Source organism: Benincasa hispida, chromosome 9, assembly GCF_027475165.1.
Source record: "Benincasa hispida cultivar pf3 chromosome 9, pf3_genome.v1.1, whole genome shotgun sequence".
NCBI lineage: Eukaryota > Viridiplantae > Streptophyta > Magnoliopsida > Cucurbitales > Cucurbitaceae > Benincasa > Benincasa hispida.
The window spans coordinates 55,708,873-55,734,493 of NC_143486.1; the positions used below are offsets into that span (position 1 = coordinate 55,708,873).

A 25,621-nucleotide genomic window follows, 5' to 3' on the forward strand; every position below is an offset into this window, starting at 1 on the left:
GACTCTTCTTTAACCCTCTTCTTTTATCATACAGACTCGGTTGGATTTGGAAAGTCTTTTTTATTTAATCACCTAGGGTTTTAGCTGTCGATTAGAATCCATTACACCACAAAATCCAGAGCTTTAGAGAAAATTTATAGTCTAGAAAAAATGAGAAAAATTTGAGGGTTGTTTGGAGGCCGTTCGAGATCTGGAGGTGTGAATCAAGGGGAGATTGATGGGCTTCAACGATGGAGATTGCTTCAAAAGTGGGTTTTCTTCATTTTTTTTTTTAATTTTTCCTTACTGAATATGACAGTGGCAATGTATGAGAATACGTTTGTAGTAATGATGTGTGGCTAAACGCTTTAGTTCTAGGGTATTGATGCACTTAATTATGGATTTATGGTAGCGCAATAGTATTTTCGATGGATGTTTGTCTTTGAATGCTTTTCAATATTGTTGTGCTTTATCACATCGTAGATGTATGTTAGGTTAAATGTTCAATTCGATAGGTTACATGTTTAATTGGGTCTATAATATTGAATCGTTAGTTAAACCTTTCATGCAAATAGTTAGGTTGTTAACGAAAGTTAATTATGACTATTCTTAGTGCCATGCTTCTTAATTTGATTTCAAGCAATTAGTTATCAATTATGTATGCATGAGAATAGGTTGTTATTGGAAGATGATAATTTTGAAAATAGTTTCTAGAAGCATATCATTGACATAATAATCCGCAGGAACCTTTTGCATTACTGAGTGAAATAATTAAGGAATTCAATACCCTGGAATACCTTTGTCTTTTGAGTTTCAAAATTATTTTTATTTGTTTTCTTTCATTTAAAAATATAAAATCATCATCACAACACCAGTCCTTAGATAAAATCAACACAGTTCTTGAATAGCTAAGTATAATCCGAGCACTTGATCCTCAAAGGACGTTACTCAGTCTCTTAATTATTTTACTATAACTTGATCCGTGCACTTCCGGTAAATAACCAAGTTTTTTGGCATTGGATTTTTTGCGTCGTTGTTGGAGATCAAAGTAATGGATTTGCTTAATATTCATAGAATTAGACATATCTTAATCTAATGTGTATCTTATTTTTTGTTTTCTTTTGTCAAGGTATTTTGATGTATGCCACATACCAAAGGAGCGAATCTTTTGCCTATTGATCTAGAAATTGAAAGAACTTTCAAGAAAAGTCCCAAGAAAAGTAAAGTTAAACTTGAAGAGATGGCAAAGGGGGCTCTAGAGAAGGCTATTCGAGAATACTTCCAACCTAATTTGCTTATACCCCAACCTAGGATTGTCCATGCTCCATCACTACAAATAATTTTGAACTGAAAGCAGGCTTGATTCAAATGTTAAGGGATATCACTTTTAGAGGATGCCTCATAGAAGATCCTCACAAGCATATTTGATCCTTCCTAAAAATTTATGGAACGATAAAGATCAAGGGAATTTCTAGTAATACACTTAAAACGAGACTATACCATTTTTCTTTGCAAGATCAAGCTAAGGATTGATTGGAGACCATCTCGTCTGACAACATCACTACTTGAGAGGAGTTGGAACAAATTTTCTTGAAAAAAATACTTTCGACCAGTTAAGTCATAGAGAATAAGTTTAGAAATTTCCACATCTTGTCCATTACCTTATGAGCAGTTGTTTGAGACTTGGGAAAGGTATAAGGATATTCTCAAGAGGTTCCCTATAGATGGATATCCATAATGGTTGCAAATCCAATTGTTTCTCAATGGATTTAATAGTTCTACGAAATCCATCATTGATGCGGCTATTTGGGGATCAATTTTTGGCAGAACAACATTAGTAGCATATGCCATTTGGAGGAATTGGCAGCTACATGCTATAATTGGCCAAGTGAGAGACCTGGCACCATTAGAGTAGTAGGAATCTATGAAGTTAATGAGGTAAATTCCTTAAAAACTCAATTAGCTTGACTTATTAATGCTTTGAGCAAACTGACTATAGGTAGCGAGGCTTAGATGAATCATCTATCCATAGCTACCCATATAACTATGGTGTCTAACACACTCAATCAATAGAGATAAGAGTAGGGTGACTGGTAGACAACAAACTCTGTAGGCAAGAATCAGAGATATCAAGGACGCCTACAATAGCAACAACCAACACATTACACTTTTGCTTTGAGAAATCATTAAATTTCTCTTATGCTAACAATAGAAATGTGTTGTAGGATCCCACAGAGACTAAAAAAAAGCTAGCTATAGGATCTACTAATTGATTTCATCAAGGAATCAAAAGGCCGAACCATAACTCGAGAGTACTGTACAAACCATGGCTAGTAACATGCAGAGTATGGGCACCACTCAATAAGGTTTGGTAAGCATAGTGGCAAGTCATGACTAAGCCTGTAATACCCTACATTTTTTTAGTAATAATATAATTTTAGTAATTTTATTATTTGAGAGCATTTTTTGAATTTTGGACTTCAAGTGTAATTGTGAGAATTTAATTGTTGACGTTGAAATTATTTAATTTGGAAATTAATGGCATGAATTAATTTCATTTTGGGAAAGAAAAGAATTTAATAATATAAAGTGGAATAAGGAAAATAATAAAATATAGTTTATTTTATTTCATTTTTAGTTATTATTATTATTTTTATAAAAAACCCAAATTCTCTCTCTTCTCCCTCACGCGACCACGGATCTCCCCCCTCGATTTTTTTCTTTTTTCCCTGCTCGCCAGCTGCCCGTCCTCCTCAGCCCATCGTCCAGACCGTCGCCGCTTGAACCTAGTAGCCGATCTCCATAACCGCTCGCTGTTGATCGACTGTAGCCGTCGCGTCGACCCCCCCTTCGGTCAATCTCGCCAGCCAAGCTTCTCCTGCCCAGCGCTGCTCCTCTGCGTGTCATCCAAGAGCCGACCAACACCGCTGCAGTAGTCGTTCCTTTTGCTAGACGCATCTGCACCCGAGACGCCGCCGCCAGGCGCCGCTCCTTTCCTTCAATCGACCAGATCTACGCTGGATTCATTAGCTCCGCGCGCCGGATTCCTCTTGTCGTCACTGTGGTTCTTGTGCTGTCATCAGATCTATCAATTTGGGTAAGATTTCTACTGTTTGGGGTTGTTTTCAATTGATTTTTGACTGCCCATTTACTTTTGGCATCAATCGATTGAGGCCTTTATATTTCAACTTTGGATTCATGTTCTTGAAGGTATTAAGGTGGTGTTAGGTGAAGTTGGAATTGTTTTAGCAGATTTGGTGCGCCTTATATCACACCTTGGGTGAGTTTACCCGGATTTATTTGGCAATACTTGGAGTATGTGTGATTAGGCCTTGGTTTTAATTTTAAAACTTGGTCGCGTTCTTATGTCAGGGTCTTACTTGGAGTTGATCTGTGGATTTTCGATTTAGGTAAAGTTAAATTGAAGATCTTTAAATAATTTGGTTAATTGGATTTAGACCCCAAAGACGAGTTTAAAACTTTGAATTTATTATTTTTGGACCAGGGGTGCTAAATTAATATTTGTAATGTATGTTATAAGGTGGATTTAAAGCCTTCCAAGAGTTGTAAGGGGGTTAATTACTTGGATTAATTTATGACCAAATTTGAGGTACGTATTCTACTACTGGAGCTGCCCATGGGCCAGACACTAGATATATGCTAGCATAATAGACGAATATCAGAATAGAACGATAGCATGATACATGGATAGTATAGTATGACCGATATATGTTCTTGTATGAGAATTTGCAAGATTTATTTGTGTACGTAGATACTTGCATGCTAGTAAGAGATGATACTTGATTCACTGGGGTTGTATTTGATATGAGGATATTGAGGTGTATATACATGTTGTATTGCCATGATGTTGAGGTGTATATGTATGTTATGAAATTATATTGTGATAATTGTGATATTGAGGTTGTGATAGTGTCTTTATTGATTAGTTAGATGCCCACTAGGTATTGTGTTTCCTTCGAGATTCACCAGATTGTGTTTTCTTCGGGATTCACCAGATTGTGTTTCCTTCGAGATTCACCAGATTGTGTTTCCTTCGAGATTCACCAGATTGTGTTTCCTTCGAGATTCACCAGATTGTGTTTCCTTCGAGATTCACCAGATATTGTGTTTCCTTTGGGATTCACCAGGGGTTATGTTTCCTTTGGGATTCACCAGGGATTTTGTTTCCTTCGAGATTCACCAGAGGTAGTGGGCATACTTAATTACAATAGAATAAAAATTTTGCATGTATGTATGTGTCTTATGAGGACTAGAGCAGTTTTTATGTTCCACTAGAGGTAGGCATCTAGAGAACGTAGATGCCTAGCCCGACCCCAGTAGTGGGCTTACTGAGTATTTTATACTCATTCTTTCTCATGTTGTTTCAGGTAAAGGTAGAGATGCACCGACGATTGACAAGCGAAATTCGTGATTTAGCCACTGGAACTAGTGCTATGTTTCCGCTCATGAGATTTATATTTCTTTTCATGTTTTGCTTAACTTTCAGTTTTGATGTTTAAAACTTACTATTAAGAATTGTTTTCAGACTTATTTATTAACATTTATGATTTATGGGTACCTGATAACGGGCAGAAATGCTCGTTATCATAGTACTAAGTTCTTAAACAATGTTGGATTGCGTTGATAGAATATGTTAATTGCGTCCATTAAGCATAAATTCTACAATATTGCGGTCTCATGTGTCCAACGCATTAGGGCAGTTGATCTCTATACTTTTGTGCAGAATAATGCGTTAACGCAATGAAAAGAATGCGATCATAGGAATACATCAGTCGAGCGCAACTTCACCACAAGACTTTGCGTTGATCGTGCTCGCAAACATCCACCCAAGAAGAATCACCGCAACATGGTGGGCGCATCCAGATGAAAGGACAATTAAGATCGATGGGACGGAAAGCTGACAGCAGTCGGATCCAAATTAAGTTGACAGCCAATAACGGTCACAAAGTACATCCAGCTTTATTGGTGACAACTATCCAACGCATCAGTCAGGAATTAAAGCTATCTCATTTGTACAACTAGGATAGAGAAGCTGCCTTTCACCTTTGATGCCCTATAAATACCAAGTTCATTCTTCAGAGAAGGGGTTAAGCAGTCGATTACTTCATCACTTTACAAGTTCACACCTCTGTTCATAGTTTTCTTTTCTATTTCACGGCGGAGCTAGAGAAGAGTGGTGACACTAGAGATTGTCCAAGGCGGCTTGAGAGAGAACTTTGGGGCGTAAGAGCAGAGAGCGGGTTGACTCTCGCGAAAGCGAGAATACCTTTAGAGCACGAGTAGAACAGTGTAACACCTGGTGGCAAGAAATTGCTCTAGGCTTACTATACTTGCATTGTCATTCTGTACTTCATCTTTTATCTATTCAATGAAAGTTCTATTTCTACATCTGCTCACTCTCTTAATACGCATGAGTAGCTAAACTAGTTGAATGGGCCGAGAGGAACTAAGTTAACATGATCTAGGAAGTTCATTGCTTGTGATTATCTTGTTTTATGCTGTGCGAAACATCTCTCTAGAGTTGCTCAAGAGAGAATCTAAAGAAAAAACCTAATATCTCGAGAGAGCTAGGTTAGAATATGACTTGAAAGAGCAAGATTAGGCCTGCATAAACAAGAAATAGGGACATAGAGATAAGCTCTGTTTGTCAACTTGCATCGCATGCATCCTAGGAATAGGAATGATATTATGCGGTCGCATATTTGTATGAATGTCATGTTGTCATTGCATAAATAGAAATAGAGGTTTATGTGTAAACCCTGCAGACTTATCGCATATTTATCGCATGCGTTCTAGCCTTAGAAGCCATGGCATTCACGCCGAGAGGTGGTTTACTATTGTATGCATGTTGCATGATCGTAAGGCATGAACGCAACCTAGGGAGTGTTAGCCGAAACCCTTCTCAACCCGTTCACCGCATATTCATCGTATTTCCCATTGCTAACTCTTTTCAAACTCTGCCGCATTTATTATTATTTTCATTAACGCAACAACAAACCAACCACCTTATTTATTTTACCGGTTACTGCAAAGTTTTCATAAGAAAATTATCAACGCAAACTATTTTCACAAGTCTCTGTGTTTGACCCTAGACTTACCAGAAAACTCAGAGGAATTTACACTTGAATTTCACTGGGTAAACTTGAGTGCACAATGTAATTCCATCAACGCATATCATCCATTTTCCACAATTAATAAAATAACGCATCAAGTTTTTGGCGCCGTTGCCGGCGACTTCGGCAAAATAGTTGTTAACGGTGATTTTTGTGAATTCTTTGTAGAACTCTCAATCTCTGGCGAACTACGACCCGGAGATTGAGAGAACATTTCGAAGGAGACTATGGAACTACCAATAACAACCACAATCCGATAAAGAAGAGATGGCGGAGCAGCCTAGGAATGAAGCACCAAACAACAACAATGTCATGGAAAATCCAATTTTGTTGGCCAACGATCGCAATAGGCCCATTAGGGACTATACATCGCCAAACCTCTATGATTTCTCTCAGGGAATCATGAGGCTTGCCTTAGACGAAAGTAGATTTGAAATGAAACCGGTGATGCTGCAGGTCAATTCGGAGGAAGGAGTGGCGAGGATCCGCACGCCCACCTCCGAAGTTTTATTGAAATCTACAATACTTTTTTGTTTCTGAACATCTCTGCTGGGGAGGTTCAACTAACGCTGTTTCCATTTTCTCTCTATGATCAGGCTAAGAAATGACCCGAACCAGGAGAGATCACTTCTTGGGAGCAGGTGGTGGAGAAGTTTATGAAGAAGTATTTCCCACCTACTGAGAATGCGAGACGAAGAAAACTTATTACTAACTTTGAACAAGACATGGACGAATCGCTCAGTGATGCTTGGGCGAGGTTTAAAAGGTTGGTTCGAGATTGTCCGCATAATGGGCTACCAGACTGCCTTCAAATGGAAATTTTCTACCACGGTTTGTATTCTACTTTGCAGACCGCTGCCAATGCAGCTATAGCTGGTGGTCTGCTTGACAAGATTTATGAAGAGGCGAAGAATATCCTGGATTGCATCTCCAAGAATCATGAAGACGAGAGGGAGAGCGACCAAAGATTAAGACTCAAAGATTCTGATGCAAATAACGGTGTTATTGTTTCATTGCAAAACCAAATGACCGCAATGATGAATTTGATTCAAGGAATGACGATCAGCAGCCCAACATCGCAAGGTGGGTAAATCAACACAATAAGTCAAAACACCGCAAGGTGTAGGACTTGCGATGATGGGCATGCGATGGAGGATTGTCCACAAAACTCACAGTATGTATATTTTATAAAGAACAACCCCTTTTCCAAAACCTACAACCCCGGGTGGAAAAACCACCCAAACTTTGCCTGGAAGAATCCACAACAAAATTTTCAATCTGTGGCACAAAAAGAAGGGCCACCAGGGTTCTTTCAACGCAGCAACAGTCAATAGAGCAACCAAGCAAGTAGCTCACAACAACGACCACAATCTTCTTCCCTAGAAGGCCTATTGAAGCAATATATAGAGAAAAATGAGACGGTGCTTCAAAGCCAGGCTACGTCCATCACAATCTTGAATTGTAAATGGTTCAGATTGCAAATGAGCTCAAAAGTAGACCATAATGGGCGCTGCCAAGTTCAACCGAGCTTCCATGCAACCCAGGGGTTCAGGTAAGGAGCAATGTCAGGTTGTGACATTGCACAGTGGAAAGACTATGGAGAGAGAAAAGAAGGAGCAGAACAGATCAACCTCTATCGTAGCTGAACTTGAGATTGCGGCAACACAAGAAGAAGAAAAAGTAAATGAAGTAGTAGAACCTGAGGTTGCGTCAACCTCAAAGCCAAATAAAACGGGAATAGTGAAAGTTCAAGTAACCACCTTTCCCTCAGAGGCTAAAGAAGAAGAAAAACGAAGAGGTACAGTACCAACGCTTCCTATCTATGTTAAAGCAATTACATGTTAACATTCCTTTCAGTGAAGGAATTGAGGAAATGCCTGCCTATGCCAAGTTTCTAAAGGACATGGTAACCAAGAAAAGAGGCGCTGGAAAATTTGCCACGGTGGCATTAACACAAGGTTCTAAATCTATTATCCCACCAAAGATGAGCAATCCTGGGAGCTTCACTATTCCTTGCTCCATAGGAGGACTCTATATTGCACAAGCCCTGTGTGACTTGGGGGCCAACATAAATTTGATGTCGTTGTCAATCTTTCGACAACTAAATATGGGGCAACTTGTGCCCACATCCGTGACTCTCCAACTGGCCGACAGGTCTCTGGTTCATCCAGAGGGCAAGGTGAAGGACGTGCTGATCACAATTGATAAATTTATTTTGCTAGTTGACTTCATCATCCTGGATTATGAGGCCGATAAAGATGTGCCCATCATTTTGGGGTTACCTTTCCTATCAACAGGTCGTGTTCAAATTGATGTGCACAAGGGCGAGATCACTTTGAGCATAAACGGACAGAAGCTCAAATTTAATATAATTCATGCCATGAAATTTCCTAATGAGGAAGACCTGCCAGATTCGGAAGATGACTTGAATTTGATTGAAGATGAAAAGTCTAATGAAGAGTATAAAGAAGAGGATGCCGACGCATCCGTAGCTGCCTGCAATGCGATCTTAGCAAAAACAAACAAAGAAGAAGGATCGATCGCAACGCGAGAAGAAGAGCCGAAGGAAGAAAGAAAAATAACGCAACCTTCCCTCGTGGAGCCACCAACCCTTGAACTAAAAACCCTACCAACGCATTTGAAGTACGCATTTCTGGAGCAGAATGAGAAGCTGCCAGTAATAATTTCTTTTGCGCTTAACGTAGATCAAGAGAATGCATTGATGAGCATTCTCAAAAAGCATGTGCGAGCAATCGACTGGACGTTCGCTGATATCAGAGGAATTAGCCCCGCATACTGCATGCACCACATTCGTCTTGAGGACGACCAAAAAGCAACCATTGAGAATCAATGCAAACTTAATCCTACGATGAAAGAGGTCATCAAAAAGGAGATTATCAAGTGGCTGGATGCGGGCATTATCTATCCCATTGCAGATATCACGTGGGTCAGCCCTAAGCAATGTGTGCCAAAGAAGGGCGGAATGACGACAGTCCCCAATGAGAACAATGAATTAATACCGAAAAGAACCATCACTAGATGGCGCATATGTATGGACTACTGCAAATTGAATGCGGCCACAAAGAAGGATCACTTTCCTCTTCCATTCATCGATCAAATGCTTGATAGATTGGCAAGGAATGATTTTTACTGTTTCTTGGATGGATACGCCGGGTACAACCATATCATGATAGCTCCTGAAGACCAAGACAAAACCACATTCACTTGCCCATATGGGACATTCGCTTTGCGTCGCATGCCGTTCAGCCTTTGCAATGCACCAAGCACATTCTAGAGGTGCATGATGGCAATCTTTTCAGATTATCTCGAGGATTCAGTAAAAATATTTATGGATGACTTCTCCGTTTATGGGAACACTTATGAAGTCTGCTTGGCCAATTTGGAGAAAATTCTAAAAAGATGTGAAGAGACGAACCTAGTGCTTAATTGGGAAAAATGTCACTTCATGGTGACAGAGGGTATAGTGTTGGGGCACAAGGTCTCTCGAGAAGGGTTGAAGGTGGACAAAGTACAGATTGATGCAATTGAAAAGCTTCCACCTTCAACCAACGTGAAGGCAGTACGAAGCTTCTTGGGGCATGCTGGATTCTACAGAAGATTCGTTAAAGACTTTTCTAAGATAGCAAGACCATTGAGTGCGTTACTAGAGGCAGACAGAAAGTTTAAATTTGACAATAATTGCCTCGACACATTTCGAATTTTAAAGGATGCATTGATTACTGCACCCATCTTAATTACGCCGGATTGGACACTGCCGTTCGAAATCATGTGCGACGCAAGCGGGTATGCGATGGGAGCCGCACTAGCGCAAAAGAAGAAAAAAATTTTGCACCCCATCGCATATGCGAGTAAAACCTTGAACCCTGCTCAACTTAATCAACGCATATGCGGTAAGGACCTCCAAGTCGGGCAAAAGGTCTTCTTTTCAATTCACGTCTGCAACTCTTCCCGGGAAAGCTAAAGTCTCGTTGATCGGATCGTTAATAATTCGACAAGTACTTCTGCCTGGCGCGGTGGAATTATCAAATGACGATGGTTCCAACATATTCAAAGTCAATGGGCAGCGATAAAGGTATACCATGGAGAAGACTGGCATCGCCAAGTCGACTCCATGGAACTAAGAAACTTTGAATAAAGAAGGAAGTAGGTGGTCCCTGCGTTGTCACATGATCACAATTTCTCAGGGACGCAAGTTTTGGAAAACTTCAAGTCTTCAACTATTTTCAACACTACTCAGAATCTTCACTATCTTTCAGCTATCTTTTCATTTTTCAGTATTATTTCTACAAAAAAAAAAAAAAATTTTAATTTGCGTTACCGATTTTTCTTTTGTTTAAAATAATTTGACCATCTCCTTTTTTTTCTTACAACGATCGAGGCACTGGATTGTGGCGATGTTACGCGAAGAAGCATTCATCTTATTCCATCACCGTAACCCAAAGAAGAAAGATCGCCACAAGGATGGATGCGTCAACACACTGCAGGTGACAGCGCAAAATTTGGGGGTGTACTCTTCCTTATCTTTATTTCAAATTTTGCACTATCACAGTGCATTTCACTTTTCGATGTCTTATCACTGCATCCTTCTTGATTACCATAATCATTTAACAAGTAGATAAATTTAGTAGTTTACCGCATTCTGTTTCTTTGCCAAGTAAGATTTCAATGATGAAAAATATGCTTCTATTTTTTTCGTATATATTAGAGTCAATTTAATCTTAAGATAGTCACCTCATAAAATATTTCTGGAAGTTAGGGGTTTACTAGCTTTCTTTCAAACTGTCTTTACAACGCATTCTAGAACATCGCATAACTTATTTTAATCTTTTGGCAATGGGGACATTGCCGCATTTTAAATTTGGGAGTTAGGTATTTATTTGTGACCTTGCTATTTTCGGTTCTATGAAAAAAAAATATTTTTGAGAATAACAACTCCATTGTCAACGCAAAGGGGAAACTCATGTTTATAAGAGTTAAGTGTTGAAAGGCACTTACCCGTAGTTAGATGTTTGCATGACACACGTGGGGGCAAGCCAAAATGAAAGTAAGTTACCAGGATCAATGCATAAATCAATGACCGCAACTCCAATGCCAAATCGGTATGAGTTTAGTCTGAGAAAAGAGTGCATTACTTGTAGTTGGATGTTCGCATGACACCTGTGGGGGCAAGCCAAAACGAAGGCAAGACACTCGGATCAGCGCAAGGTTAGAAAAAAATAGCAATAAAGAAAATTTTTGTGCAAGGATAAATCTTTTGTCACCCCGGTAGAAATTTTCTTTTTGAAATAAATCATGCAATGTTCCAGAATTTAGTAAAGTCCTTTTGAAAGTTAAACTTGTAGTCCCTAGGTCTTAGAAATATTTTAAGAGTAGACTTGAATAAGACTTAAGAAAATTCTAGTATATAGGATTTGAATGAAGTATCCTTGAGAAACTAGGAAAAGAACTTTGCGGTTAACTTGCTAGAGGAATCTTTAGCTTATGCTTGAGGACAAGCATTGTTTAAATTTGGGGGTGGGATAACGGGCAGAAATGTACGTTATCATAGTACTAAGTTCTTAAACAATGTTGGATTGCGTTGCTAGAATATGTTAAATTGTGTCCATTAAGCATAAATTCTATAATATTACGGTCGCATGCGTCCAACGCATTAGAGCAGTAAAATCTCTATACTTTTGTGCAGAATAATGCGTTAACACAATGCAAAGAATGCGATCATAGGAATACATCAGTGGAGTGCAACTTCACCGCAAGACTTTGCGTTGATCGTGCTCGCAAACATCCACCTAAGAAGAATCACTGCAACATGGTGGGCGCATTCGGAGGAAAGGAAAATTAAGATCGATGGGATGGAAAGCTAACAGTAGTCGGATCCAAATTAAGTTGACACCCGATAACGGTCATAAAGTACATCCAGCTTTATCGTTGACAACTATCTGGAGCATCAGTCAGGAATTAAAGTTGTCCCATCTGTAAAACCAGGAGAGAGAAGCCACCTTTCACCTTTGATGTCCTATAAATACCAAGTGCATTCTTGATAACTTGTAGAAATACAAGTTATTTATGCTACCTTATCTAGATATTGCGGCCAAAAGATAGTGAATATGTGCCGATTGTATTAAAATTAGCTTAGAATTACAATAATTATAAATTATCGCAATTACACCCACTAACATCATTAAGATGGAAGACAAGGAGAATTTTAATTTGGTTTGCAGGAAACTAAGTCACCGCTTGCGCTCAAGGCTCAAGAGAAACTGATCAACGCATCTCTGTCACATTGCGCCCGTCAATCAACAATGAAGAAACGATACCGTAATGACGGCGCAATACATCAGTCGCAATACAACACCGCATGCGAACTCACAATCGAAAGATGCAGTTTAGCAACGCAAAAGCAGAGGATTGAGACACGTGTACAACTAACGGTTGTGTAGAATTTACGGTCTGATTGCATAACAGAAGGAATAATTATTCCCCCATCTTCGGAATTACCATAACAACAAGTGGGGACCACAAGGCCGGAGTCCTCACCTATAAATACCCCATAGATTTCAGAGAAAACTTATGCTACAGGATACGGGGCTAATTGCTGCTAAAGTGTTGAGAGAAAAGGCTAAGCTGAGTGCTTAATTGAAGAAATCCAGGAAGAAGACGAGACAAGGCCGAGAGGTGAGTTCTCAGTTCTATTCTGCCAAATACCCGCCGAGAAGCTCTGTGTTTAGAACCCTACTACCGGTTGAGCAAGCCTAAGAGGGAAGCTCATCCATCCATCTGATCCATCCATTCCGACAAGCAAATCTCCACCCGAATCGGTGCCAAGATGTTGGCGCTTGTTTGTATCTATTCTATCTCTTTTCATCATTGTATTTCACTTTCTTTATCTCTTCATTCACACACCATGTATCAAACGCTTAATAGATATATTAAATGTTTCGATTGTTTTCATATTCCATTTTCTGTCTACTTCCGTTCCTCCGTTAATCACTTTCTCCATGATGTCTTCTTAGTCCCCTAATAGCTAATATGAATTAAAAAAGTAACTTAATTTGTATTAAAGAGATAACTGCGTTTAGCTAAGGCATGCTAGACGACATCTTCACCTGTGAGAGTAGAAGTGAAGATGCCATTCTGATCTATTGAGAGAAGGTTAGAAGAATACGTTAACTAAAGTGAGTAGTACTTCGAGACATAGAAGCAACCTTACGTTCATTACGTTCGTCTCTGTTTCACCACAGACATGTGGGAGCGCAGCCGATCACTGAAAGGTGTACGCCAAGAGAAAAGCAGAACTGTACTTATAGCTTCAACGCAATTAAGAAACTTGCACTGTTTATATTAGTTATCTGTCTCTTTCTGTTTTGTACATAAGACTTGCTGCCGCATTCCATGTTCTTTGCATAACCTTCACAGCCAGCCTAGACCCCAGCATCTTGTATCATGAAGCTTGTATCTTGTATCATTTAACTTAGGTTTATTGTACTTATTTTATTATCGCATTTTTACTGCTTGCCTTTACTTTACCGCAATTTTATATACTTGTACAAAACACTCTTTAAAGATTGAAAAACCTAGTCGCATATATCACGAACATACCACAATAACCTCAACAGTTCCTGTGTTCGACCTCGGATCACACTGAGAAACTTGCGGTGGAATTATACTTAGTTCCAACGTAAGGAAACTTGTGACTACGCATGGCATACTACAAGAACATTCATAAGTAACGCAAATCTAGAAGTAGTATCACATCATCTTGTGCATAGCATAGCATATCTTTTAGCATAAGATCCATGTCATCAAGTTTATGGCACCGTTGCCGGGGAACTGGTTACGGGGACATGAGCTTTTAGCTTAGATCAAATTTATGGTCAACAAGTTTATGGCGCTGTTGCTAGGGAACTGGTTACGGGGACATGAGCTTGTAGCTTAGATCGATTTCACTATCATCAATTCTTCAGAGAAGAGGTTAAGCAATCAATTACTTCATCACCTTACAAGTTCACATCTTTGTTCATAGTTTTCTTTTCCATTTCACGACGGAGCTAGAGAAGAGTGGTGACACTAGAGATCGTCCAAGGGGGCTCGAGAGAGATCTTTGGGGCGTAAGAGCAGAGAGCGGGTTGACTTTCGCGAAAGCGAGATTATCTTTACAACATGAGTAGAATAGTGTAACACCTGGTGGCAAGAAAATGCTCCAGGCTCTTTACTGTTGCATTGTCATTCTGTACTTCATCTTTTATCTATTCAATGGAAGTTCTATTTCTACATCTGCTCACTCTCTTAATACGCATGAGTAGCTAAACTAGTTGAATGGGCCGAGAGGAACTAAGTTAACATGATCTAGGAAGTTCATTGCTTGTGATTATCTTGTTTTATGCTGTGCGAAACATCCCACTAGAGTTGCTCAAGAGAGAATCTAAAGAAAAAACCTAATATCTCGAGAGAGCTAGGTTAGAATATGACTTGAAAGAGCAAGATTAGGCCTGCATAAACAAGAAATAGGGACATAGAGATAAGCTCTGTTTGTCAACTTGCATCGCATGCATCCTAGGAATAGGAATGATATTATGCGGTCGCATATTTGTGTTAATGTCATGTTGTCATTGCATAAATAGAAATAGAGGTTTATGTGTAAACCCTGTAGACTTATCGCATATTTATCGCATGCGTTCTAGCCTTAGAAGCCATGGCATTCACGCCGAGAGGTGGTTTACTATTGTATGCATGTTGCATGATCGCAAGGCATGAACGCAACCTAGGGAGTGTTAGCCGAAACCCTTCTCAACCCGTTCACCGCATATTCATCGTATTTCCCGTTGCCAACTCTTTTCGAACTCTGTCGCATTTATTATTATTTTTATTAACGCAACAACAAACCAACCACCTTATTTATTTTACCGGTTATCGCAATGTTTTCATAAGAAAATTATCAACGCAAACTATTTTCACAAGTCCCTGTGTTTGACCCTGGACTTACCAGGAAACTTAGAGGAATTTACACTTGAATTCCACTGGGGAAACTTGAGTGCACAACATAATTCCATCAACGCATATCATCCATATTCCACAATTAATAAAATAATGCATCAGTACTCTATTGTTGTTTTAATATTTGAATTTAATGAAGGGCTTTTGAACTTACCTTATTTATTTAGCATTTATTTCACCATACAAAGATGTCATTTAAGTTCCATGCATGCATGTATTTAGTAACGACCTAGCTTGAGTCTTAGGGGTTTGGGTCGTTACAAAGCCATTCAACACACGGATGCCAAGTTGGAACAAATAGTTGTTCCAATAAACTCTATTAAGATGAGTAATACTCCCAGCACATTTGGAGGGAGACCCCATGAGCAATGCAATGCTATAACCTTAAGAACTATTCCAAGGAGCCCGTTGTGAAATCAAATAATGAGTCTCAAATGTTGGATCTAAAAAATCAATGATGCACGAGAAGAGAGTTGAGGAAGAAAAGAAAAAGGAAGCCTAGACACATCTTCAAAGAAGTCTCCTAATCCTCCTTTTTTACCTAGTGAAAATTTACCTTTTCCTCAATGTTTTGAAAAGAAAAACTTAGATACACAATTTTATCAATTCTAGATATATTTAAGAAAATTCATGCTAATGTTCCTTTTTATTGATGCACATAGATAAATGCCAAGTTATGTAAAGTTTATGAAGAAGGTGTTATATAAGAAAATAAATTTGAGCAATATGAGACTGTTAATCTAGTAGAGGAGTGTAGTGCTATCTTACATAATAAGCTACCTTAAAAATTAAAGGATCCAGGGAGTTTTACTATTCCTTGCACGATTGGCTTTCTTCTGTTGAGAAAGCCTTATGTGATTTAGGTGCTTCTATTAATCTTATGGCTCTATGGATTTACAGGAAACTTGGACTAAATAAGGTGAAGCCCACTACAATTTCATTATAGATGGCTGACAGATCTTTAGCATACCCACGAGGTATAATTGAGGATGTGTTTGTAAAGATGGACCAATTTATCTTTTCTGTAGACTTCGTGGTCTTGGATATGGAGGAAGACTCTGAGATCCCCGTCATCTTGGGAAGACCATTCCTAGCCACAGAGAGAGCTCTTATAGATGTGAAGGAAGGCAAGCTTACTTTTAAGTCAATGATGGTAAGGTAAACTACATTTATCCATTGCTTAAGAGCTTCATTGAGGTATGTATATGTCATAAGATAAATACTACTGATGAAACTACTTGTAAGCGTGGGTTTGTGATGCCTATTGACCCACCTCGTATGACTAAGGAAAGTGAAATCTGTTGATTTATTTGATGGTTGACAGTAAGATTTACTGTCGCCTGCAAACCTCTACTAATTAAAAATAATTTGTAATACCAACTTTGCTTCTACTACTATGATGGCATAGTAATAGTGACAAGCATGGATTGATCTGCAGGCAAGTGCTAAATTTGTTTTTTTAGGTTAGTTCTCTAGTTATAGCAATGGACGGTGGGTTGTGTATGTGATAGCTCCTGGAAGGTGCTATATTCCTCGCTTAATTCGTGCTCGTTCTGGAATTTTACTTTTTTATTCTTGACTTTTATATGTCTTGAGTATTAAGAAGGTAAAACGGATCATTGGAACGAATTTAAGGCTTCAACACGGCAAAACAGAGCTCAAGAAGCATTAACCAATTGAAGAGCTAAAATTATGGACTTACTACTCAGGAGAGCGCAGCTGCACTGCCTTGGCGCTCTGTGTGGCTCTTGAAGGCAATAGCTATCCTTTCAAAGAGCACAACGGCGCTCTGCTTGACGCCTCATCCGGTGCGCTTCACTTGAGAGCATTATCTTGGTGAGTGCCACGTTGTCACATGGGACCATCACAACACTCTGAACTTTCATGGAATAGGCCTATCGTATGCGTGCAGTCTTGTGATTGGTGTCCTAAATCTCCTTGTAATCTCGTAGTTTGTAAACTTTGTATAAACATATTGTTGTTAAAAAAATAAGTGTTATTTTATAAGCATATACTCAATCCAATAAACTAAGATCCAAGGTTATTTCATGTAATTTAAACAAGTATGTAGAGACATACAAGTGGATATTGTTTAAATAATAACCTAAACAGTTTGTAGTAGATGGATAAGTTTGGGTACCTTATCCTGGTGACTCTACAGATATGACTCGCTTTGTAGGTATTACAAGTTTTGTAAAGTGCTACAAATGATCTTATCCTGATCATTCATGTAGAGACATGTGAGTAGGGGTATCCTATACAAAGAGTTTGTATAAGACCGGACCATGAAATGATTAGTCTCTTTATTTAACACCCGTTAATAATAGGGACTTACATTTCACTAGGATGACCATAGGTGACATGACCTAAATCCTGAGTGAGTTGTGAACTCCTAGTCATGAAGGCGATCCTTTGATTTGTATGGGTGAGAGTGACCATAATTGCCAACTCAACAAGTTTACCATTTTGGGGATTTGTCTAACTGGGGAGCTGGGTACACAGCTACACAAGACGAAATTCACTCCTTCCCTGATGTAGGGACAAGTTTGCTCCCTTAAGGGCTGATTCTGGGTCTTGAACATAGTGGCCATACCCTCTCTTGGCCCGAGAGGGACTTGTTCATAATGGGACTATGACTTATTGTTCATTAAAGAAATCAGTGGTTAAGAAGTTAGATGTAACTATAGGGGCAAAATGGTATTAAGGCCCAGCTATACTTACGAGCAATTTGTGAAGTGTCATTACATTGTTGATTGGTTATATCTAATGGACACAAAAATTTATTTGTAGTGCGAAGAGTGCAACTGTCGGTCTTTAGTGGATGTCCGACAGTTAATGGATGTTGGGTAATTTAATTAATTATCCGAGTACCATTGGAGCTTCAATCTACAGGTCCGTAAGATCCCTTTTGAAATATTTGGGAGAAGCACAGTATGTTCTTGGGATCCAAATAGTTTGAAATCGCAAGAACAAGACTTTAGCATTATCTCAAGCATCTTATATAGACAAGATGTTGTCTAGATATGAAATGCAAAATTCCAAGAAAGGAACGTTGCCTTTCAGACATGGAATTCATCTGTCTAAGGAACGAAGTCCTAAGACACCTTAAGAGGTTGAGGACATGAAATGAATTCCATACATATCAGCAGTAGGGAGTTTAATGTATACAATGTTGTGTACTCGTCTTGATATATGCTATGTAGTTGGAATAGTCAGCAGATTTCAGTCTAGTCTTGGATATGATCATTGGACTGCTGTTAAGAACATTTTCAAGTATCTCCGGAGAATGACAAATTATATACTCGTGTATGGTTCTAAGGATCCGTTCCTTACTGGATACACTGATTCTTACTTTCAAACTGATATAGATTCGAGGAAATCAACTTCGGGGTCAGTATTCACTTTGTATGGAGGAGTAGTAGTGTGGAGAAGTATCAAGCAAAGTTGTATTGATGACTCCACAATGAAAGCTGAGTATGTAGCTACAAGTGAAGCAGTAAAAGAAGCAGTATGGCTCAGAAGTTCCTGACGGATTTGGAAGTAGTTCCAAATATGCATCTGCCCATCACCCTCTATTGTGATAATAGTGGAGCAGTTGCAAATTCAAAGGAACCTCGAAGCCATAAATGTGGAAAGCACATCGAGCGGAGGTACCATCTCATTAGGGAGATTGTACACAGAGGAGACATAATCATCACGCAGATAGCCTCACAAGACAACTTAGCTTATCCTTTTACGAAGGCCCTCTTGGCTAAAGTGTTCAAGGGTCACCTAGTAGAATTGGGTCTACGAGATATTTGTCACTAGGGCAAGTGGGAGAATTTATGCGTATCTAATGCCCTAGTTTATTGAATTTCTACCTTTTATTCTCTCAGTGTAACTCAACATTGTATATATTTGTATATATCATCCACTGGCATTTCAGTCCAAGTGGGAGTATTGTTGGGTTGTGTGTTCTAAAACTCGCAGTTTGTAAAATTAAACATATTCTATTATCAATAAAGATGTTATTTAACATTTCTTCAATAAAGTTGTTATTGAATCTTTAAATTACATTCATACAGTCTAAATCCAATAAACTAAGATCCATGGCTATTACTTGAATACTTGAACTTTATGTAGAGACATAAAAATGGATCAAGTTCGAGTAAATAACCAAAAGTGGTCTATAGTATATGAATAAGGTTGGGTGCCTTATTCTGGTAACACTATTGGATGCGGCCTACTCTATAGCGGTTACAAGTTTTTGTAAAGGTGTTACAAACGAAGTGATCCTGATTCGTTCATGTTTTCACATGAGGAGTTGGGGTGTCCTGTACAATGAGTTTGCATGATATCAAACCAAGAAATAAGTCAGTCTTACTTTATAAACGCTGTTTACTATTTAAGACTGACTATTTAGCTTAGATGACCTAGGTAACTCGATCTTAATTCTGAGCTAACTATGAATTCTTGTTTATTCAGGAATATCCTTAGATTTGCATAGGTGAAGGTTGGCTTAACAGCACCTCAATAAATCTCCCATTTCAGGGGTAAGAACGGGTAGATAGCTAGGGACATAGGGTGCAAGATGGAATTCATGCCTACCCAATTTAGGGATAAGAGAAATGTTGTTCTCTTAAGTACTGAATCTAGGTCTTGAACAAGGGGCCCCACCTTCTCCCTGGTCCGAGAGAGATCCAGTTTAGTGATTGAATCATAACCAATTGTTCATTAGAGGATCAGTGGAACTTAAGGAGCAAGACGTAATATCGGGGGTAAAACAGCATATTGATCCAACCGTTATTACGAACGACCTGTGAAGGGTCGACTTACTGGTTATGGTTAAATCATATGGACACAAATGTATCTATAGTGAGGAGAGTACAACTATCGAGGTATACTGGTGTGACTTGATAGTTAACAAATACTGATTAATTTGGACTGAAGAGTTTTAGCCAATTAATCTTATATTGTTGGAGCTCATGATCTGTAGGTCTATAAGGTCCCTCTACTAGCTCATAAAACATGAACACCTTCAATTATTCAATTGAGTGAATTTGGGATGATATCAATTTGAATTTGAATTTGAAAATGTTCAAATTGAAACTTGGGTTTGAATTTGAATAGGTTCAAATTCGAATTAGGGTTTGTTTAGTTATATATGATATAATTGATGTTTAATTTATTGAAATTAAACGAAATTTGAGAGTTTATAATATTTAAATAATGATTTAAATATTAAATTACATGAATAGGATTCATGTTTAAAATTAGGTGTGTGATTAATTTAATATTAGATATTAAATTAAATTAAATAATTAAATATGTTTAATTAAAAATCAAATTAATTTCCAACTTTCCAATTTGAGAAATTGGATTTTAAAATTCTTGAATGTGGTTAATTGTGAATTAATCAAATTAATTAATTTGGAATTAATTAAATGGAAATTAATTTGATTTGAAATTGGAGAAAGTGGGGTTTTTCCCACTTTCCTCAAGCATGAGGTGTTCCTCATGCATAATCCCACCTAATCTACTTAATTTCTCAAGTAGTAGCTGGCCTTGGTGAAGAGCTTCAGTGGTTGCATGCTGAGAATAATTAAAAAGTTCCTGAATTGAAGAAGAAATTAGAGTTTGGAAGATGGAAAATCAGTTTTTTGCTACTTCTTCCTCCTCTTCAAACCCACAAAAATACCTTCACAAATTCGCTCAAATATGAGTTTCACCACTCAAATTCAAGGCTGAGAATAGTAGAGAAGATCTTTTGGTGGTTTACGGTTGATTTGGAGCTGAATTGGAGTGAAGAACAACTTGGAATTGGAAGAATTCATCAAAGGTAACTTCATTTTGAAACCCTTTTTTGATTTTTTGAAATAGCATGCTTTAGAACTCAAATTAAATGTAATAAGAGTGCTTATTGATTCTGTTTGCTTCCGTTGCATGCTAGTATATTCCATCAGATTATACATGCAACCTACCGATATGAATATTTAATCTAAAAATCATTGATGGCCAATCAATAAGAATAAAGCATAATAACATTGAAAAGCATAAGGTTTTACAATATTCATGAAACATACCAAATATTAACCTAAATCCAGAAGTAAATAAACCAACATCCTAGAACTAGAGAGTTTCTCTCAAATACATACTTTCATATAAATTTGAAAACATAAAGTTAAACTAAGGTAAAGAGCCAGAAAAGAAAATTTGTAGGTTAAGAAAATTTGTAGTTTAGCCACTCATGTCATCAATCTCCTCTCGGTCAGAACCTCGGGATCTCAAACGGTCTCCAAAATAATTTTGTATACTTTTTAATTTTGTAGGTTAAGAATTCTCTCTTTTAGGTCTAAATTTCGTGCTAAGTTTTCTTCCCTTGAGCATTGAAGAGCTTTCAAATATATAGAGGATAAAAATTTGGAGCCAAAGAACTTACCAAATTTGCAAAACATTCAAATAAGGAAAGTTGGCGTCGTGGTGCTCCAAGCCAGTACATGGTGCTTTATGAAAATAGGACACATTGTTCGAAGCCTTTTTTGATTTCATTTGATTCTTGAAAAGGGTTACGAAAGAAAAGAAAATTTATAATACACCGAACTACTCTATTACTACAAAAACGTAGCAACAGTGGTAAGTGCGGGGTCGAACCATAGAGAGGCCAAGAATTAAATCTCTCTTAAGCTAAATGTGACTATGAAAGCAGTAAAAACTGGGTTTTGGCTTTTTGGACAAATTGAAAATATGCAAGAAATTAAGATGCAAAGGGTAAATGTAATTTAGGAATGGAGTCCATAATTTCTAGAGTAAGAGGGAGAATTCTATGCAATTTCTATCATGGAACTCTGATAGGTCTTAAGAGTGCTATTTTTTCTATGATAATTCCCTCAAATTTACTTCCATTCTTTTCTTAATATTTCAATTTTATAGGTAAAAGAATCCTGGGAGCAGTTAGGAGTCATTTCAAGAAGTTTAGAGTAAAAAGAACAAAGAAGAACCAAGAAATCAACAAAATTGAAGAGAATCAAGATATTTACCAAATTGCCATCAAAAGCAACGTCACGACCCTCCAAAAAGCGTTGAGCAACGTTAAAAAATAGAACACATCACATTGTTGCACAATAGGGTAGTGTTGCAATGCTGCCAAGGAGCGTCACAACGCTCCGGAGATTGACGGAATTGTCCGCGCGCACCACAACCCAGCGTCAGCCAAGCATCTTGACCCTCACCCAATGCTTCTTGGCTTTTTTACAAATTAGTGTTGCAACGGTGTCCTCAACGTCGCGACACTACACCTGCGAATATAAAAGCTTTTCTTTCATTTTTGGCAAAGAGAGGCAAAAGTTTTCTCATGGAATCTGAAGTTTCCCTCAAGATCAGTTCATCTCCTTGGTAATTCTATTCCATTTAGGTTAGATTTTCATTTCTTTCTTTGAATTGTAAACAATGTATTGAATTTCTTCATGGATTTGTCAATGAATTTGTGAAGTAATTTCTTCAATTTCATCTCTAGTTCAAGAATTCTTTGTACATTTCTTGAGTTTTTTACTTTTCTTTAACTCATTGCAATCTAAATGTATGCTTCTTTGAATCAATTTGAACTTCTAAAAGCATGTTTATGGATTTTTATCTTTTGACCATGCATAGCCAAGATTCTTAGTTTTGCTACAATCTTGCTTGAATATATTGCTTGAATGTGTTCATATATAGGAATGTCAAGCTAAGATCTACTAAGTAACAATAGTTAATTGTGTATTTGATGGCTATCTCTAGAATACATTAATTGTTAGATTCAAAGATAATTTCGATTAATTGAATATGGGTATCTTGATGATTAATCGACCCAATTGAATTCTTGAACTTAATGCATATGTTTTCTATTGTATATAGATGCTATCGAACTCAATAGGATTAGAAGCTTATAGGTTGATTAGAGTTAGGTCGTCCAACTTTAATCAATGTTTATAACGCTTTCTTGACTAGATTTTTGCTAGCTATCCTCCATTTTAGAGGCTAGCTTAATCGAGTCAAGCGAGTAGTTGTGTGCATAATTCGTTTGCATAATTAATACTAGGAATCAAGAATGAAATTGCAAAGAATGTCTAACTTGAACTAGAAATGAGATTGACCAAACTTTGTTTACATTTATTCTCTTTCTTTTAATTTCAAATATGTTTCTTGCTTTATCAAAACCCTCGTTTTTATCGCTTTCATAGTTGAATTTAACTTAAGAAAATATTAGAAATAAGCCTTCCCAATGGATCGACTCCGTACTTGCCGCTTATGCTACTTGTTAGTAGAAGATGTAGGTGGTGATTTATAAATATTTTTATTTTGGTTAGAGTCAAATTAATGACAGAGATTTCGAGTGCAAACATAGTCAATAAATAAACAAATTTTCAATTCATGCGTGCACAAATACCAAATTGATATGATTTAACTAGTCTCTACAAAGGCTGACAACTAATTAAAAAAAAAAATCAATCAAGCATCCTAATTATCAATTAAGGTCGGAAAGCCAATACCCTAATTGAACTATATGCTCTTAATTCTACTGGGTTCTTAGTGATCATATAGAATTAAAAATCATCTGCATTTAGAATGAGGATTCAATTGTGTGATTAACTGACCGAATAGCCTTATTCAATTAACCAACATATTCTTCAAATCTAGATTAAACGTGCATTACCTGTTGGAGTTGATGCCCTAAATCTCGTAGGGTCCTGTAATTTGTAATTGTATTATACAAACACTTTATTTATTTAATAAAATATGAGATGTTTTATTTGACATTTAGTAGCATTAAACCCACAAACCAATAAACTAACATCCAAGGTTATCATCTGTAACTTAAACATATATGTGGAGACATACTAGTGGATCATATTTAAGTGATAACCTAAATGTCTGTAGTAGATGGATAAGGCTTGATATCTTATCCTTGGGACTATGAGTATGACCCGCTTTATAGATGTTACAATTGTTGTAAATTGCTACAAATGATCTGATCCTGATCATTCATGTGAAGACATGTAAGTGGAGGAAGGAGTTTGTATAAGACCAGACCACAAAATGACTAGTCTCATTATATAACATCGTTCATAATTAAGACTTACATTTCAAAGAATGGTGTCATTTCAGTGAAGGTGTTGTTTCTGTCTAATAGTTTAGAATGTCTCATTTTATTAAAGGGGACTTGATCACCCTACGGTTATTTTTTTCTTGCCTCATTGAAACATCATTGCAAAATAGATGTAACTTAAGGTACACTAGACTATTTTGTTAAAAATTGATTGGTTGTCTTAGTGATTTAATGCAAATAAACTAATTATAAATAATTTGTATGTTTCGGCAAATTTGTTTCAATGGCTACCACTACTTTAAATCTTCTCGCCACTGACGAATTAATGGTGAAAACTACGCTTCATGGAAAAACATAATCAACACAATTTTAATAATCGATGACCTTCGTTTTGTCCTAATGGAGGACTGTCCTCCCATTTCAGCTCCAAATGCTACTCGAAATGTGGGAAGCATACGAGCATTGGACACAGGCAAACGAAAAAGCCCGAGCATATATCTTGGCGATTCTTTCCGAAGTCTTGGCCAACAAGCATGAACCCATGCTCATAGCCCATGAGATCATGGAGTCCCTGAAGGGAATGTTCGAAAAATCGTCTGCATAACTCAGGCATGATGCTCTCAAACACATCTTCAATGCCTATATGCAAGAAGGGGCATCTGTTTGAGAACATATTCTCAACATGATGGTCCACTTCAACGTGGTGGAGATGAATGAGTCCGACATTGATGAAGCCAGCAAGGTGAGCATTATTTTGGAATCTTTACCTGAAAGTTTTCTTCATTTCCAAAGTAATGTTCTTTTGAACAAGATTGACTACAACCTAATGATGCATTATTTTATGAGGTGGAAATATGGAATGAAATGCGATGATGAAAATGCATTGAGCACTCAAGTTTTCGCAGTGGAATCCAAATGTAAACCCCAGTGAGTTTCCTGGTAAGTCCAGGGTTGAACTCAGGGACTTGGGAAAGCAATATGCAGTGGTAATTTTCAGGAAGACTTTGCGGTAACCAAATAAATCAAGTAGTTGTTTGGAATGTTGTTTGCGGTAATAAAAATAAACAAATACAGCGGAGTTTCGAAAAGAGTTGATAAAATGGAAGATGCGATGAGTATGCGGTGAATGGGTTGAGAAGGGTTCGGCTAACACTTCCTAGGTTGCGTTCATGGTATGCGATCATGCAACACATATACAATAGTAAACCATCTCTCGATGCGAATGCTACAGCTTCTAATGCTAGAATGCATGCGATATATGCGATATAAGTCTCTATTCTCATTTATGCGATGACAAAATGACACACACACAAATAAGGCGACCACATAATATCATAACCTATCTCTAGGGTGCATGCGATGCATGTTGGCAAACAGAGCTTATCTCTAAGTTCCTATCTCTTGTTTATGCAGATCTAATCTTGCTCTCTCGAGT

At 37.7% G+C, this 25,621-nt stretch overlaps 1 protein-coding gene across 15 annotated transcripts; it reads left to right on the forward strand.

The window, feature by feature from the left end:
- Positions 1-2,588: 2,588 nt before the first annotated feature.
- On the forward strand, positions 2,589-22,634 carry LOC120084441 (uncharacterized). 15 transcript variants are annotated; one of them, XM_090318308.1, is made up of 7 exons: positions 2,589-3,076; positions 3,190-3,259; positions 3,352-3,389; positions 3,485-3,589; positions 3,942-4,185; positions 4,368-20,943; positions 22,035-22,634. In XM_090318308.1, the coding sequence occupies exon 6, from the start codon at positions 7,936-7,938 to the stop codon at positions 9,406-9,408; it is 1,473 nt and encodes a 490-aa protein (XP_090174434.1). In that variant the 5' UTR covers positions 2,589-3,076; positions 3,190-3,259; positions 3,352-3,389; positions 3,485-3,589; positions 3,942-4,185; positions 4,368-7,935; the 3' UTR covers positions 9,409-20,943; positions 22,035-22,634. The 15 variants fall into 15 exon arrangements, with proteins under 15 accessions (XP_090174434.1, XP_090174435.1, XP_090174432.1 ...); XM_090318309.1 differs by having other exon boundaries at positions 3,996-4,185; XM_090318306.1 differs by having other exon boundaries at positions 3,521-3,589.
- Positions 22,635-25,621: the final 2,987 nt, after the last annotated feature.

What these genes read in the sequence shown, in the direction of transcription:
- LOC120084441 (XM_090318303.1), top strand. Translation starts at nt 7,936, where the DNA reads ATGTTAAAGCAATTACATGTTAACATTCCTTTCAGTGAAGGAATTGAG.